This window comes from Anoplopoma fimbria, chromosome 8, assembly GCF_027596085.1.
Source record: "Anoplopoma fimbria isolate UVic2021 breed Golden Eagle Sablefish chromosome 8, Afim_UVic_2022, whole genome shotgun sequence".
Lineage (NCBI taxonomy): Eukaryota > Metazoa > Chordata > Actinopteri > Perciformes > Anoplopomatidae > Anoplopoma > Anoplopoma fimbria.
The window spans coordinates 16,397,372-16,411,850 of record NC_072456.1 but is presented as its reverse complement, the minus strand read 5'-3'; the positions used below and the strand labels follow the sequence as shown (position 1 = coordinate 16,411,850).

Below are 14,479 nucleotides of genomic sequence, written 5' to 3'. Positions count from 1 at the left end.
AACAGGACAAAACAGAAACAACACGCCAACACAGCTGATGGTTGCAGAGTAACAATCTATATCAGTCATTTATATGTATGGTCTGATAAAGGGGGGGGGTTAAAAATACATACAACAAAATACTAGAAAATCTTCTAATGTTGAATTTCCCAGCACTTTAGTAAGATGTGTCTTCACAGTATTAAGGCACCAGACTATTTTAATTTCTCCTTCATCCGTATCTCCCTCAATGTCTGAAGTTTATTTGACAAGTGATAGTAATAGGGGTAGTAATTATAATAATCTTAATAGTTAAGACTTTCAGTTTTAATAAGTTTAAGTAGTATACTCAGTGGTTTGTCAACTAGACCCTACATGTCCAGTCTTCTAATTACTCTAAACCTGCACACGATTCCTTAAATTAAGACTGAGGCTACATCAACAATTCCTTGAGGTGTGAAAATGGCACAGGCATTATAAGAGTTTAATTAGTAAGGTATTCAGATACATAGTTAGTGAGTTAGTTATTGTCTTCCAAGGAGTACATTTCATACATCCTTTCTCTCACCGAGTTGTGTTGTCATGGAACTGTCCCTGTGGCCAGTCTCACTTTAACTACCTGAGCTGCCGCCACACTTTCCTAACACCCTCCCAGCTTTCTCAGCTTCAAATGACATTGAACACCATGATGCATTCATGTGTGTGTTAGTACGTCCTTGTGGAGTCAGGTTACAACGAGTGTCACCATCTCCACAACCAGTCACAACTCAGGCTCTCTTACTATAGTGATCTGTGGAGTCACATTCTCTGTTGTTCTTCTAGAGACATTTAGAGTCGTTTTCTGACGCAGAAGGAGACTCTTCTTGTCTTCTATTATGAAATCAACAATTATGAAAGTATAGCCCTGACAATTTGAAATGAGCTTCAATCTTGAGAGCAGAATAAACATTAGTTTGTAAGTGAAATATGCCAACGCTGATAATTCTGTGGGCTGAGTGGAGATGACCTCAGTCCTTTAGCACGTGGTATCAATGACCATTATTTCCCCTTAACTTCCTGGAAACAACCATGCTAGACATGTACATAAGTGGACAAAAATATATTAAGATTTTACACATCATTATTGTCAGTTGAGGAAACCATAAAAAGGTTGACTGCATCCTGTGTTTGTTACACTTTACAATGTCATATTTTGAAGTGCTTGATTTTTAATGCTTCTACAAATCAGAAGTTTATTTGAATACAAAGAGTACTTGATTGGAATTAAGGACTAAAAGCATTGTCCAATGAAGTGTACTCAAAGATTTATACTTAACTATATATGTTTGCTTTAGAAACTGTCAGTCAGGAAAGTGCTCTTGAGTTTGGGTCAGATCCAACAACAATAAACTAAAATCTACATGTTGCAGTTCTACCTACAGAGGCACTCAGCAGTCTACAGATTTACTGTAGAAACTGTATGTGTGTTTGATGTTGTGCATAACTTGAAGTTCATGGCTGCACTAAGTCTAAATGTCTTGGCTAAATGTAACCTGAGCTGAAGTTAAACCCCTCTGCCCTATGATACCATGGTGTATCAGATGGATGGATATACACACACACACACACACACAAAATTTTCCAGCATGACATACACTGGCACATCTGAGGTTATTTCTGGTGCACAAGAGGAACAACCTGTGTCTGTATTAAGCCTCTGCACAGAAAGATAATGGAAACAACCAGTCCAGGCATTCAACACGTCACCTTGAATATGAACCTCAGCAGTAGGGCCCCACAATTCTCACAATTGACCTGATAACTACATTTTAAGTAAAACAAATACATAACGCATAACTCAGAGCCTCAGTGGTGGAATGATGCCTAATTTAATAAGGAACTGCCCATAATTTAGATTTGGCCCGGGAAAACTTGACAACACTGGCCACCTCGATGCAGGTGTGTGTTCACTCACACATGTACACACAAGCACAAATATTCAAACAATCATAAACGAATCAAAAATGAAGACAAAAGGATGAAACATACAGTACCAGTCAAAAGTTTGGACACACCTTCTCATTTAACTACTTTGAAGAATCTAAAATATAAAACATATTCTGGTTTGTTGAGCATTTGTTTGTTTACCACATAATTCCATATGTGTTCCTTCATAGTTTGGATGTCTTCAATATTAATCTACAATGTAGAAAAAAATAAAAATAAAAATAAAGAAAAACCATTGAATGAGAAGGTGCTGTCATGTGAAAACCGTTCTGGTTCTCTTGTTTCAACTACAGCTTGAGAAATTACTCCAACCGCTTGGGCCTGGGAAACCACAAACATGTATCTGTCAAACTAGAAGGAAGGCTGTTGTTCTTAGTTCCTTAAACATTTTAGAGGTGCAAGGTTTTCGCCTGATAACAGAGATGTGTTTATTTATAATCTAATGAGAAAAAAGCGACAATGGACTGCACACCAACAAACCACTCACTGACATCAAACCAGCAACCTGAGTTCACTGTAGCACACACCGGCACCAGCAATGAGGCATCAAAATAAACATGCTGCATCATCAAAGCACATCAACACCGATGCACGTGTGGCACTCTGAAATTAGGAAAAAGACGAAGGTGCAAACATTTACAAAAACACTGCAATGCAGTCTCTTAGCGTGTGCAGGAGAGGAGGTGAAAGACGGGGGGGCTGGTAGGGTTACAAAGCGGAAATCAGATGGAAATCGATGCGGTGACTCTACGTACGGAGGTCGACCTCCAAGCGCTAAAGTTGCGGCAATCTGGTAAAGACTCAGGCTCTGTCACCTCCTAAAACGTCACACACAGCAAGAGAACAGCACACTTAGAAAACAAAAGATGTATTTCTCATGCTACGACAGGAATATTAGAAATCATGGATTTGTCAAAATGAAAATGGCGTGGACACAAGAGAAACCAATCACACTAAAGAAACACAAACATAGACTGTTACTATAAATAGCCCTTGGTACTGATACACTGTCGCATGCATGGACACACAGACACTATAAATAAACTTCCTTCCTTTAGGTGCACTCACCAGATACCAAACGTAGTGAAAACGGCTGAAAATCTTCATTTTCCCGCAGGTTTTATAGAGTATCTGTGTGCAAGTGTTTCCCTGTCTCTCTGTGTAGCATCTTAATGCGAGTGTGGTACACCAAGCAGTGTGGCCTGTCTCTTCAACAAACCCTCACCTCTTCCTCTCGTATGACTGTGCATGTCTAACAAAACTTCCTTCACTGACTCTGCTGCTGCTCCTCCTCCTGAGGCCTAAGCGAAGGTCACCTGCGCCTATGTGTGTGAGCGTCTGTGTGTGTGTGTGTGTGATGCTAATGTGACTGTTAGAATGTTAGAATAATTAAAAGGACCGTGCAGTGGAGCTCAGGCATCAAACATTTATGCTGACTTCAATTGAACAGATGCTTTTCTCCTTGCTCTCTCATCCCCCTTGTGTGTGTGTGAATAAGGAAGCTACTCCTTTAACAATGTTGAATATCTGAGCTTTTGAAATGGCATTTAGTGCGTATGACAGTTAAAAGGCATATTCTTGCAGGAAAATAATCATCTTATTTCAATACCATTCCTGCTGCAAACCCAAAGACATGTATTCTCTTTCTTTATGAGACAAGACAGAAAAATCTTTAAGTCAGCAGCCCGTCTGTCTCTCTCTTCATTAGCACCATTGTGACTCTGTCATGCCCTGTGGTCATAGTGCTGCTGCTGCTGCACAGAGGCAGATAGGATGCATACAGACAACATCAGGTCGCCCTTCAGCTCTCGTGGGGATGGAAGGTTTCATCAATACAACGATAATTGGAAAGGTTTGTATGCAAGCACAAATCAAGTGGACAGTGTGAAAATATAACTGTGGTTAAGGTGGCAATAAGTAAAGGTGTTAGTGTCAAATGATAAAATAATAGGGGGCTTATATGGCCATTCATCAATACAATAAACCAATTACTTTAGAAGACTCCTGGTTTTCAAAACTCACTTTCTGGCTCATACTCCGGTTTAAAAGAAGCTTTCTCTGTCCAGTGGAGTTTTACTACACTGCCAGTATGCCCAACCTTCACAAAATATTAATATTAATATAATCCCAATAAATGATGAGGACAAAACAATGATTAAACAACGAGTGTTACCAAATCATCTTTTACACCAAATGTCGCTTTTGCTCATTTTCAAAGTAAATAAATGCAAGTACAATGCATTTCATTCCCAATTGTCAAAATGTCATACCCATACTGAGTACTATAAGCATGCCTGAATTAATTCAACCGGAAACCTTGAGAGATAACTGAAAAGACTTGTAACAAAGAAAAATAACAAACACCTTTTAGTTAGTTTAACATGTGTAAAGAACTGAACCAAAGTAAGCACATAACACACAGTATGATGCACTGTGGAACGTATTGTGCAATAAGGCACAATTGAGGTCGACTTACATATACAGTAACTGCAAAAGGCACAGGGACTCGCGTGATGACATAACTCTATTAATTAGCATCACATCATGCATGTTCCCAGTATAACTCGTGATGAACTGGTTCACCCGTCTCATTACAAATGACATGAGCTGTAACAGCTACATGTACAGTTTCTATCCAACCATGCAGACATGACACAGAAATGACAGTGAGGGGGAAAAAGAAGAGTAACACAGCTTACCTGCAGTGCAGCCTGAAGTGAGTAGAAAAAGAAGAGATGGGGGGAAAAGGAGCAGAAGTAGAAGAGAAGGAGAGACAGTTGGTTAGGTGTGTCTGTGTATAAGCAGCCAGCGCGAGTGAAAGAGAGAGCGGTGGGAGAGAGAGACAACATATAAATAGCATCTAGATAAATTTAGGGGAGGGGGGGAGGATAGGTGCTCAAGGACAGGCGGAAGTTGGCACACGTACCATCACTGACTGAGCAAGAGGGAATAGAGTGAGGGAGAGACGACAAAAGGGCAAAAGAAAAACAGATGGAGAAGGCATTCAAAAAAAATTACAAAGCAGAAGAAAATAACAATAATAGAGCTGTTAAAAAAGAAAAGAGATCTCATAAGATGTACTGATTGCACACAGTTGGAGACTGAGAAATGAACGTCACTGAACAAATGAACAGAAGTCAAGCAGATGACAGCTTAGTTAACAGCTGACAGATGTCTGGAGTTAATGATGCTGTGTGATGTACAATTAAAGCTAAGGGCAATTTACCACCACTACATACTATAACACAATACCCCATGGCCCGCTTTGCATTTATTCTGGATGGCTCATAGAGCTCAAAAACAACAGCCTCCAAAATGAACAGAACTCAGGGAGTAAATGTGATAGAAATGTTACATTTAGAGGCAAAAATCCTTGGTTAATTCCAAGTATCACATATCTGTTATTGCCTCTGTACATTTCAGTTTGTGTCAAAACATCTGGTGCACCCTTCTGGTATGCAACATATCAACAAGTGTGACTCAGTGTGCATATTAAGGTTGGCGTGGGTGCTGACCAGAGATGGGAGGGTGCTGAAACTCAACCTTGTTTGTTTGGAAATGGGTTTCCGTCAGCCGTCAATAATGCATGGGTGTGTGGCTGAGATCATCCTTAGGGATCACCTTACACCTGAGAGCAGAGTACTGGAGTACTACCTCCATTCACTCAAAGGACAAATGTACAGTGAATGACTGAAATTGATAACTGGTCCTATGGGCAAATTATTTCATATGCAATGTTTTTTGAATTTCAAATAATTGATTTGTCATTAGAATTTGTATAACATAGCAATGAAAGACTTAACTGCAGCAGAAGGTTGTGATATTTTAGCATGGTGACCCCAACTTTGGCAGCGTTGTGGTCACAGAGAGAGCTCAGTGAAGGAGAGCAGTTACAGTAGTGAGATAGGCTTTGATCAGAGGGCTACGAGCACAAGAGGCCGTAGGGCAGAAGGTAAGTCCTGCAAGATCCCTGAACAGTGCTGTGGGTTTACTTTAATGGGAGGAGGCCTGAGTGCAGCGAGAAAGGCTTTGTGGGATTTAACAGCTACAATGTCACTATACATGCAAGAGAAATCCAGTCTTAAGAGTATCTTTGCCATGTTGACCAAACACTAAGTAGGTGACCGTGTGTTTATGTTTTTGTGTTTTACATGTTGCTGGGCAGAGGAAAAGAGGATACAGTTGTCACAATGTTGCACCTAATAAAGTTGTAACGTGATGTATGTGCAAAGAGCTCAAAGTGTGAATGCGGTTTAGTTTCCACGTGCTCTGTGTATTTCTTTTTAAATGTAAGTGAGGATGGGACCATAGTAAGTGTACCTTTTGCTGAATGGTGGAGTGTTTCTGCTCCATGTCCCTCTTCTCTTTGGCAGCATCCACCACCAGCTGGTCCAACTGCAATAAACAGAACAGCTGATTAGACAAGCTTACCAAACCTCACATATTTAAATCAAAACAGCATACACAAACATTTAGGACACATTGCTTGAGCTGTTGTTTTTAGAAAATCAATTTCCTGTATTATGTAAATTCAAAGGACTGAAACCCAAAATGACAAAAACACAACTAAAGCCATATTCCAAAATGGGTCAAGATGTTTTGCTTTGCTTCCTACATGTACATATGAATAGCACATTCTTTATTTTGATTTATCTTGCCATATAATTAGAGAAAGCATTGAGTGCGTGTGAAAGTCATACAATGTCACTCTGGGCCCTTCAAATGAAAACGTTCTCTTTTGACTCCACATGAGAGGTGAATGCAAGCATGAGCTTTCCTTTCCATTCTTGAAAGCATTAACGATTCCAGAAAATAAACAACTTTTCCACAGGCCACATTGAGACAAGACAGGCCTTCTCCTCTAAACAAAATGGGCCGTGCTGTGGAGGCTTCATCATGTGTGAAATTGGATGGGGGAAGATTGATTCTCCTCGTCCCAACGAGTAACCATCGGGTGTTTAGAAAAAACACAAAAGGATCTTTTGAGCAGAAACGAAAGCAAGAAAAAAGACTTTAATGAAGTGCTGGAGGTCATAGATGATGACGAAAATGTGGTATTTCACCTAAGAGCAGTGAGATTCAACTCTGCTACTCTGTGACCGCAATCTGACCTAAATCATTGTGCTTTGAGCCTCAAACAGAGGGATCAGTATCTGTGTATTACACAGAATGTTGCATGTTTACTAGATTATCTGTGTTCATCATAAGTTTTAATGGCTGCTGTGGATTTACAGACCCTAGTTTCTGTATCACAACTTCAAACAAAATGATAATTCATACTAATGGGTTACAGAGAAGTCAATTTGCCAGAGAAGTCAATTTGCCAGATGAGATAAAAGAGAGCAGAACCACTTTACATCCTTTCTGATGGCACTACATTTAGTATTGCAACTTTCTACATCTGACATTTACAGCAAAACAACATTCTATTTATTCTGTGTCATTCACTTTGCTTTTTTTCCCCTCAACAAATATTAAACCTTTAGGGACAATAGGACAAAAACACTGCCATCCAATAATTTCAGAGAAGACAGGCTTTGAGGGAGCCGGATCTTTTGTTTTGTTTGGAGAGGAAATGGGTGGAAGGCAGAGCGGTAGTCTGATAACATCAGATGGGAAATGTTTTCCTGTCGCACAATAACTAGTCTATTCCAGTCCATGCCGCCTATCTGCTTCTATCTGTGAAGGCAGGTGTGGGTGTGTTTTCATCTCCCCATATTTTAGGAAAGACTCACCTTACCTTTAACATCTTATCTATCTTACTATGCAAGACGCCAGTCTGCTACCGACCACAGCAGCACACTGAAACATTTTGGTCACACTGACTTCTGCTCAGATCACTCTTAACATCTGACACTATGATGACAAGCTGCATGATTCACAGAAAATATACAAAACATCCTTTAAAATGAATATATTCATTCAACACATGTTCAATCCTGAGGCTTTGTGTCATGGAAAGATTCAATCAGCAGAGTATTTTATATTTAGAAGCAGCTGTCTCCAAAGGCAAGGGTGGAAAAAGTGGCATATTTGACATGAATAGTAAAGTGGTCATTCAAACGTTCAGCTGTTTTAGTTCGTACGATTAACAAGACATTTGATCTCAGATGACATTTCCATGTGTCTCATAATGCTTCCACTGTAACCTTCTGTGTCATTTATTGAGCTTTGTCTATATACCAGCTCAGTAACTCAATACAAAACAACCACATGGACATTACTGTAACAGTTCCTCAGTGTTTTGATCTTTATTTTTATAATAATTATTTTACCAGTCTTCTGTTCCCAAGCAAAAACACTGGCAGTAATATCATGAAAGACAACTAATTTCCTACAATGTAATGTACATTTCTGTTACTCCAAACCAGGGGGAAACCAGCTTTATTTGTTTACCCTCACCAAACTTTATAGAATATGTAAAGACCAAAATGTACGAGCATTTTGTTGATCTCTCGTGTTGATTTTCCCACCCTTGATCTCTTTCACATTGGCTACAGGCATCGAGTCATATTATCAGACCTGTTGACAGCTCCTCCACACCTCCCTGCACAGCCTCTCCACCTTCTTCAGCTTCATGATGGAGAGAAGAAAGGAAATAATCCACAATCCTCTTGTCACTGCTTCCCACAGCTCGGCCTCCGCTCTTCCTCTGCTTTCAGTTTTGCACTGTTCCAAATTCAGTGCGACAGGCTTACAATCCACACAACGCCGTTATACTTCTGTAACCAACCCTCTATCTCTCTTTTCCTCCCTTTCCAGGATCTGCTTTCTAAAACAGTCTTTTGCACTTCTCTCCCTCTTTCCTCACACAGTCCTTGCAGTCTTTCGAGTTTTGAAGGCTTACAGTCCATGCCTTTCCATTCTACTTCAATCACTTTTGGCTTTGAGAAGATTACATTTTGCCTCTTAGCCCTTCCTATAATCTGCTTTTTAAAGTTGGTCCTGTGTTCCCCCTTTTCTTTTCTCGCCACTCTTTGGTTCTTTCTGATAATTTCTTGATAGTACCAACGTCAGATGGTTCCAACTTCAGAGCGTGGGGGTTAGAAACCACACTCTTCCCAACTCCTCAGATCTTGCTTCAAAAATTGTCTTTTTTCCAAAAAAACAACAACTCTGATTGGTTCCTTTGTTTCATATTTTCCTGGGTTCAAACTTCAGAAAAACATGTTTACAAGCCACACTTTTCTCTTGACATAAATTTCTCTCTTTCGCCTCCTCTTCAGCTCCAAATTGTGACTTTTCTTCCCTGGTCCTGCACCCAATTTTGAGAAATATCCTCCTCTCATTCCGCTCTTCTACTGATCCAGTCTCAGAGTTTGTAGTCCACAACTTTCAGCATCATTCTCAGGTTTCTATGCTGTGTTCACTCAGCTGATAGTGAACAAGTCTGACTGAGGGAAAACCCTTTTCCAGCCCTCTGGCCGCTTTCTTCCTCATTCCTGCTCCTTGTAACAGCAGCTCCACCGTGATAATCATCTTAAAGTCACAATCGGGCCACCCTCTGGCTCAGAGGGAAGGCTCTGTTTATCAGAGGATGCACACAGACACACACAGAGCTGAAATATCAATTGACGAAAAGATAGCCTTAAACACACACACACACTGAGAGGATAGGAACACAAACACAAAGAGAGAGGTCATCCGGAGGGGAAGGTAGGAGGTCAAAGTGCAGATGTACTTCTCCCTAATGATGGAGGTGTAAACCCACGACCACTTGTATAAGAAAACGACCAAAAGTTTCATTTCAGAGTCCCCACTTGAAAGAAGCTCTAAATGAGCCCCTGAAAAAGAACGCTCTTTAGGAATTTAAATGATATTGTCCTCGTCTACGTAATAAAAAGTGTTTAACCATGACAGTGAACTGGTATGTAAACATAGCTTACATTTATTCCGCTACTCAGCTCAAAATAATCTAATGTTTGCTTATGTTACAAGAGTTGACACTGTATGTTCTATCAACATTGCAAGTTGTATTAAACTGAAATTAAAGGAAGGAAGTGAAACAAGTCATGAGACACTTGTGAGAGTTCAATACCTTATGATGACAAATTAATATAATAGCAATAGCATTCAAATAAGATATGCATTTGAAAAATGTAATTATCATCTTTCTAAATAGTTCAGATATGTAATAACATTTATTTGTTGATTTTAAAATGATCAAATCAACAAAACATCATTACCTTGCTTCATAAATGATGTACAAATGTTGACTAATAAGTCATTTTGAACAACAGCATTTACATTTTTGCATCATCACTCATCATTGTTGATATTTAAAAATGACATACCATTTATGATGTAATAATGTAAAATTCCAGTTTTATAAAATTGAGATAGCTTTGTCACCACGAGTTAAGAAACAACTGTATAGCTTGGTTGGATGGCTTCTGTCAATTTGAGTGTGTCGGTATACGTGTGTGCGTGTTTGTGTGTGTTGGCCACATGTTATCTGGGCGTTCTTTCATATTTTAAGATTTGCATTCACAGACAGAGAGAGAACAAAACACTGTATGAAAGCTGCTGAAGCTTTGTGTTTAAGTGACTGTCAAACATCTGAATGCACAGAGATGCATCGCTGTACCTGTCCTCCAAGCTGCTTCATTAGAGGTTGTAGTTCACTGAAGAGGTCGTAGCCTTGGTGGAAGAACGTCAGGTGGGCGTACATGAAGGACAACATCTGTAAAGAAGACGGTGAATATTCAGAGAGCAGGTAGGGCTGCTGCACAGATCATTTCATGTGAAAGAAAATTCTACTTACCGATTTCAGGATTTCCGATCTTCTCTTTGATTGTAGCACGTTGATCTGTAAAGAACAAAATCAAACAGTGAAAAGTAGGAAGACAAAACAAAAAAGAACAGTAGTGATATCTGAGATATTTCTGAGAAAAAAATATAGGACAAAACAACATTAGACAGAAGGGGAATTGAGGTTAAGACTCTTAAGATGAAACAAAAATAACTTCTGAAGAAAAGAACAAATGAAATAAAGTAGACAAGCGTGAAATGAGTCGAACTGAAGCAGAAAATCACCCCAAGCATTTTCTACCAACAGCAGTTCTTCGTAACGACACCAGGTGGAGCTCCGTGTCAGAGTAGAGATAAACTATGAAAGGTTGTAAATACAGTAATGCTGGCTGGATCCATTCTGACTGAGAGGAACTAATGAATGCTGTACGACAGTAGACTTACTGACTGGGCGTGGTGCATTTGACTACTTAAGGCGGCGAGGCTGCTTCTGAATGAATTCTAACACTCAAGCCTCATGCTTATGCATTGACCTGGGTCCAATGGCTTTCCTTTATTGTGGTCATGAAAGCAGGGACATCCAAAATATGATTCCCCTGAAGAATACAAGTTCAAATCTTTGTTGTGGCTTTAAGTTGTGGGTCCCTTTTCCTTTGCAACACCAACCACACTCTGTGTTTATACACAGATGTAACTCCCACCCAGGGGAGGAAGCTTATTTTTTCCATCTCCCAGCCACAAGCGGCTGATGCATCACGTCTTTTACAAGCCCCCTCCTTCCCCCGATTACAGTCAATTAGTTGTTTTGAATGGAGTGGCACTTATGAGCGATGGTTGGTAACCGGCAAAGTGTATCATGGTGTCAACAAACGCAACCGCCACGAGCAAAATTGTGTTGGTAAAAGTTGGTAAATTGTTGTAATTCCACAAACACCAGTTTGCGCAAGTTGAAGGATTAAAATAGTCACTATTGAGGCTGGGGGATTTTTAAGTTTTTAAATTTAGCAGAAAAACCCCCATTTATTTCTACAAACTGTGTTTCTGCTTTTCTGTGTCATGTGACTATCGAGGTTTGTATGCCAGGGGTGACAAGTGACATCCGCATGAAGTCTGATGGCTGTATCATCTGTTTTACTCCTTGATGTGTTTTTCACATCATACATTACATTTACATGTTGTTTTTCTAGACTTGACCAACATTCAATAAAGCAAACCCAAAGTTTAAAGTTCAGTATTTTATGATCTAGTTCTACGTGGCACAACAGGGTGTAAGAGAAACGCTACATTCTTAAAATGTCATGAATGCAAGTCTGGCTTACAACCTCTCTCGTATATTTTCCTCTCCCTCTACCACCGTGCATGTCACTGTAAACTGTGCACTATATAATTAAGCAAAAATGCCACAAAAACAAACTAAAAAGAACACAAAATAAAGCTAGAATCCGTCTGAAATGTTTCCTACAGCCAAAGCTGCAGAAGTTAGTATCATTTTAAAAGTGCTGACAGCACTACCCCTGTGTGAAACTTTAAATGGAGACCCATTGAAATCAGCTGTGTTAGCTCTTGGCTTCATAGATTTCCTATAAGCAGACTTAAAGGCAAGATAGAAAAAAAAATAATAACTCAGCTAATTTCTCACAGCCAGGCTTCATTTTATGAGAGAGTGATTATGCAGTGGGCCACTGGAGCAGACTGCCAAACCTATTTTGAAACCTCCTTTGTGGTTTCTCTCCAAAAATCTAATTTTGGAGAAACTGTGCCCATACAGCATTGTCTGTTTCTTTGGAGTGAGATTCAATAAGGGCTGGCAGCTGCCTTATCAGGAAGCATGAAGCATTCATAAGTGCTTCTGTTGCCACGAGAAGGAGACAGAGGGCTCAACTGTATTCAATGACACATCTGTTTGGCTTTGACAGACAAAAAAGATCCAACAGATGTTAACAGATTTAAGCACAAGAAGGACCATATTTGCAGCAAAGGGGATATGCAGTGTTTGATTTAAAAAACAAGATTTAGCTCCCTAAAAGTCCATTCCTTTTACGCAGATGATTCAAGCTCTGAAAAGTTAATTGTTTTGCAAGCGAGTGTCTTATGGCATTAATGAAAATGTAAATCCTGACTTATTTTTATACCAGTTGTATTTCTCCAATGTTTCATTTGTTGCAGCATTCTTCCAGTACTGTTAGACCTGAGAGGTTTTTAATGATTAATTAAAACAATCTTGTTGGTTTAATACATTTTATATATGTTCTCCTCCTGCTGCTTTCTTCCTCATCTGCTTGTTCTATAATTATATTAACTAAAAATATGAATCTCTTCTCCACACTAGCGCTTCATCAAACATGATGGCTCATTTTGTTACGGACTATAACTTGTAGGATTCTAGTGCTTTTTCTGCTTTAATTTTTCATCACTCTAGGAGGCTGATGTGGAGCCCTAATGTGAAAACAACTGATCTGTTTAATTATAAACACGAGAAGACAGCAGCATTTTATCTATTTTAGTTGTGCATGCAACAAGTGTGAAAATAACTAAGTTATTAACTATCACTTCAAATGTTTATGAGAAGAAAGGAGAAAAGGAAATCAAAATTGACTTCTTCTGCTGCTGCTGCTATTCCTGTTGACACTGCTACAACAAACCCAACTGCTGCTCACTGTGTCCTGCTTATTGATCTGCTTCTACCTTTTTTTTTGTCAAATCGACTATGATGTGGTAAACTGGAACGCGGCAAGTGGATGATCTTGGGTATTTCACTTTGAATGTAACTGAATCAAACACAGCTGCTGTTCATTCCTCTCCGTGCCACATCAGCACATATTAAAAGCTGCATGTGAACAATCTCTTACTGTATCACTTTAGAGAACCTAATGTATTTTTCTCATGAACTGTAAAATGTGGATTAAAATTAAGCTCACATGAAATCAATCAATGATTACAGCGGGTATTGAAAAATACACTGGATGGTGCTTTTCTATCATTTCTCACACACTTTAATTGCAGGTATATAATAGTGGTGTGACATCACTTTGGCCTTGCCGACACTTGTATCCCACATGGATGCCGCAAGCATAGACTTCTGACACTTTTCTCCTAAAATACAAATTGACATCTGTTGCTATGTTGAGTTTTTTTTCTTTACATTTACTTAAACAGTGTTGCAATTTAAATCCCCAAGTGAACTGCTGTACCTGTAAAACGTAGTCGAGGACAATGTGTCGGAAGCACTTGCGTGTGGCAGTGAGGATGTTGGTGGCTTCTTCCACCTCATGCTGCTTGTTGCGTGGAGCCTGGGCGTTCTTGATCAGTGCTCCTTCCTTTTCCTCGCTCACTTTGTCGAATTGCTTCTTGGCTTCTTTGAACTTACGTATGTCACTGACAAAGGAGGAAAGGGGACATAGGTTTATTAAGTCAAACACATAAAGTTAAGTGCATTTATTGTACAAGTATTTGTTGGCATGAAGGAGTATGGGGGAAATCGAATTTAGGAAAATAAACTGCTGTTAATTAATTAACAGCAGATAAATCTAAAATACTAATTAATTCATTTGGATTTGAGAATAAGGGTTTTATAAATTAGTTTTTTCGCTGTTGATCTATAATCTGTGTTGGAAAACTCTACAAATATTTAGAGTATTATAACAGCATGTTCACACAATTATGGGATCAAGCTTAAGGGGTTCGACAAACTCTATGACCCAAGGTCAAATAGGACATGTCCCTTTGTTGTCAACAATGTTGTGAGGAGAAAGGTCAAATGTTA

General features: G+C 39.3%; 1 protein-coding gene across 1 annotated transcript in view; it reads right to left on the bottom strand.

Moving 5' to 3' along the window:
* Positions 1-14,479, bottom strand: part of LOC129094244 (arf-GAP with coiled-coil, ANK repeat and PH domain-containing protein 2-like) — a 49,404-nt gene that overhangs the window by 13,711 nt on the left and 21,214 nt on the right. The window contains exons 6-9 of the mRNA XM_054602332.1: positions 13,908-14,091; positions 10,730-10,774; positions 10,553-10,648; positions 6,286-6,360 (exon numbers count right to left, since the gene is read on the bottom strand). Coding sequence (XP_054458307.1) covers positions 6,286-6,360; positions 10,553-10,648; positions 10,730-10,774; positions 13,908-14,091 — 400 coding nt within the window. The remainder of the gene's footprint in view (positions 1-6,285; positions 6,361-10,552; positions 10,649-10,729; positions 10,775-13,907; positions 14,092-14,479) is intronic.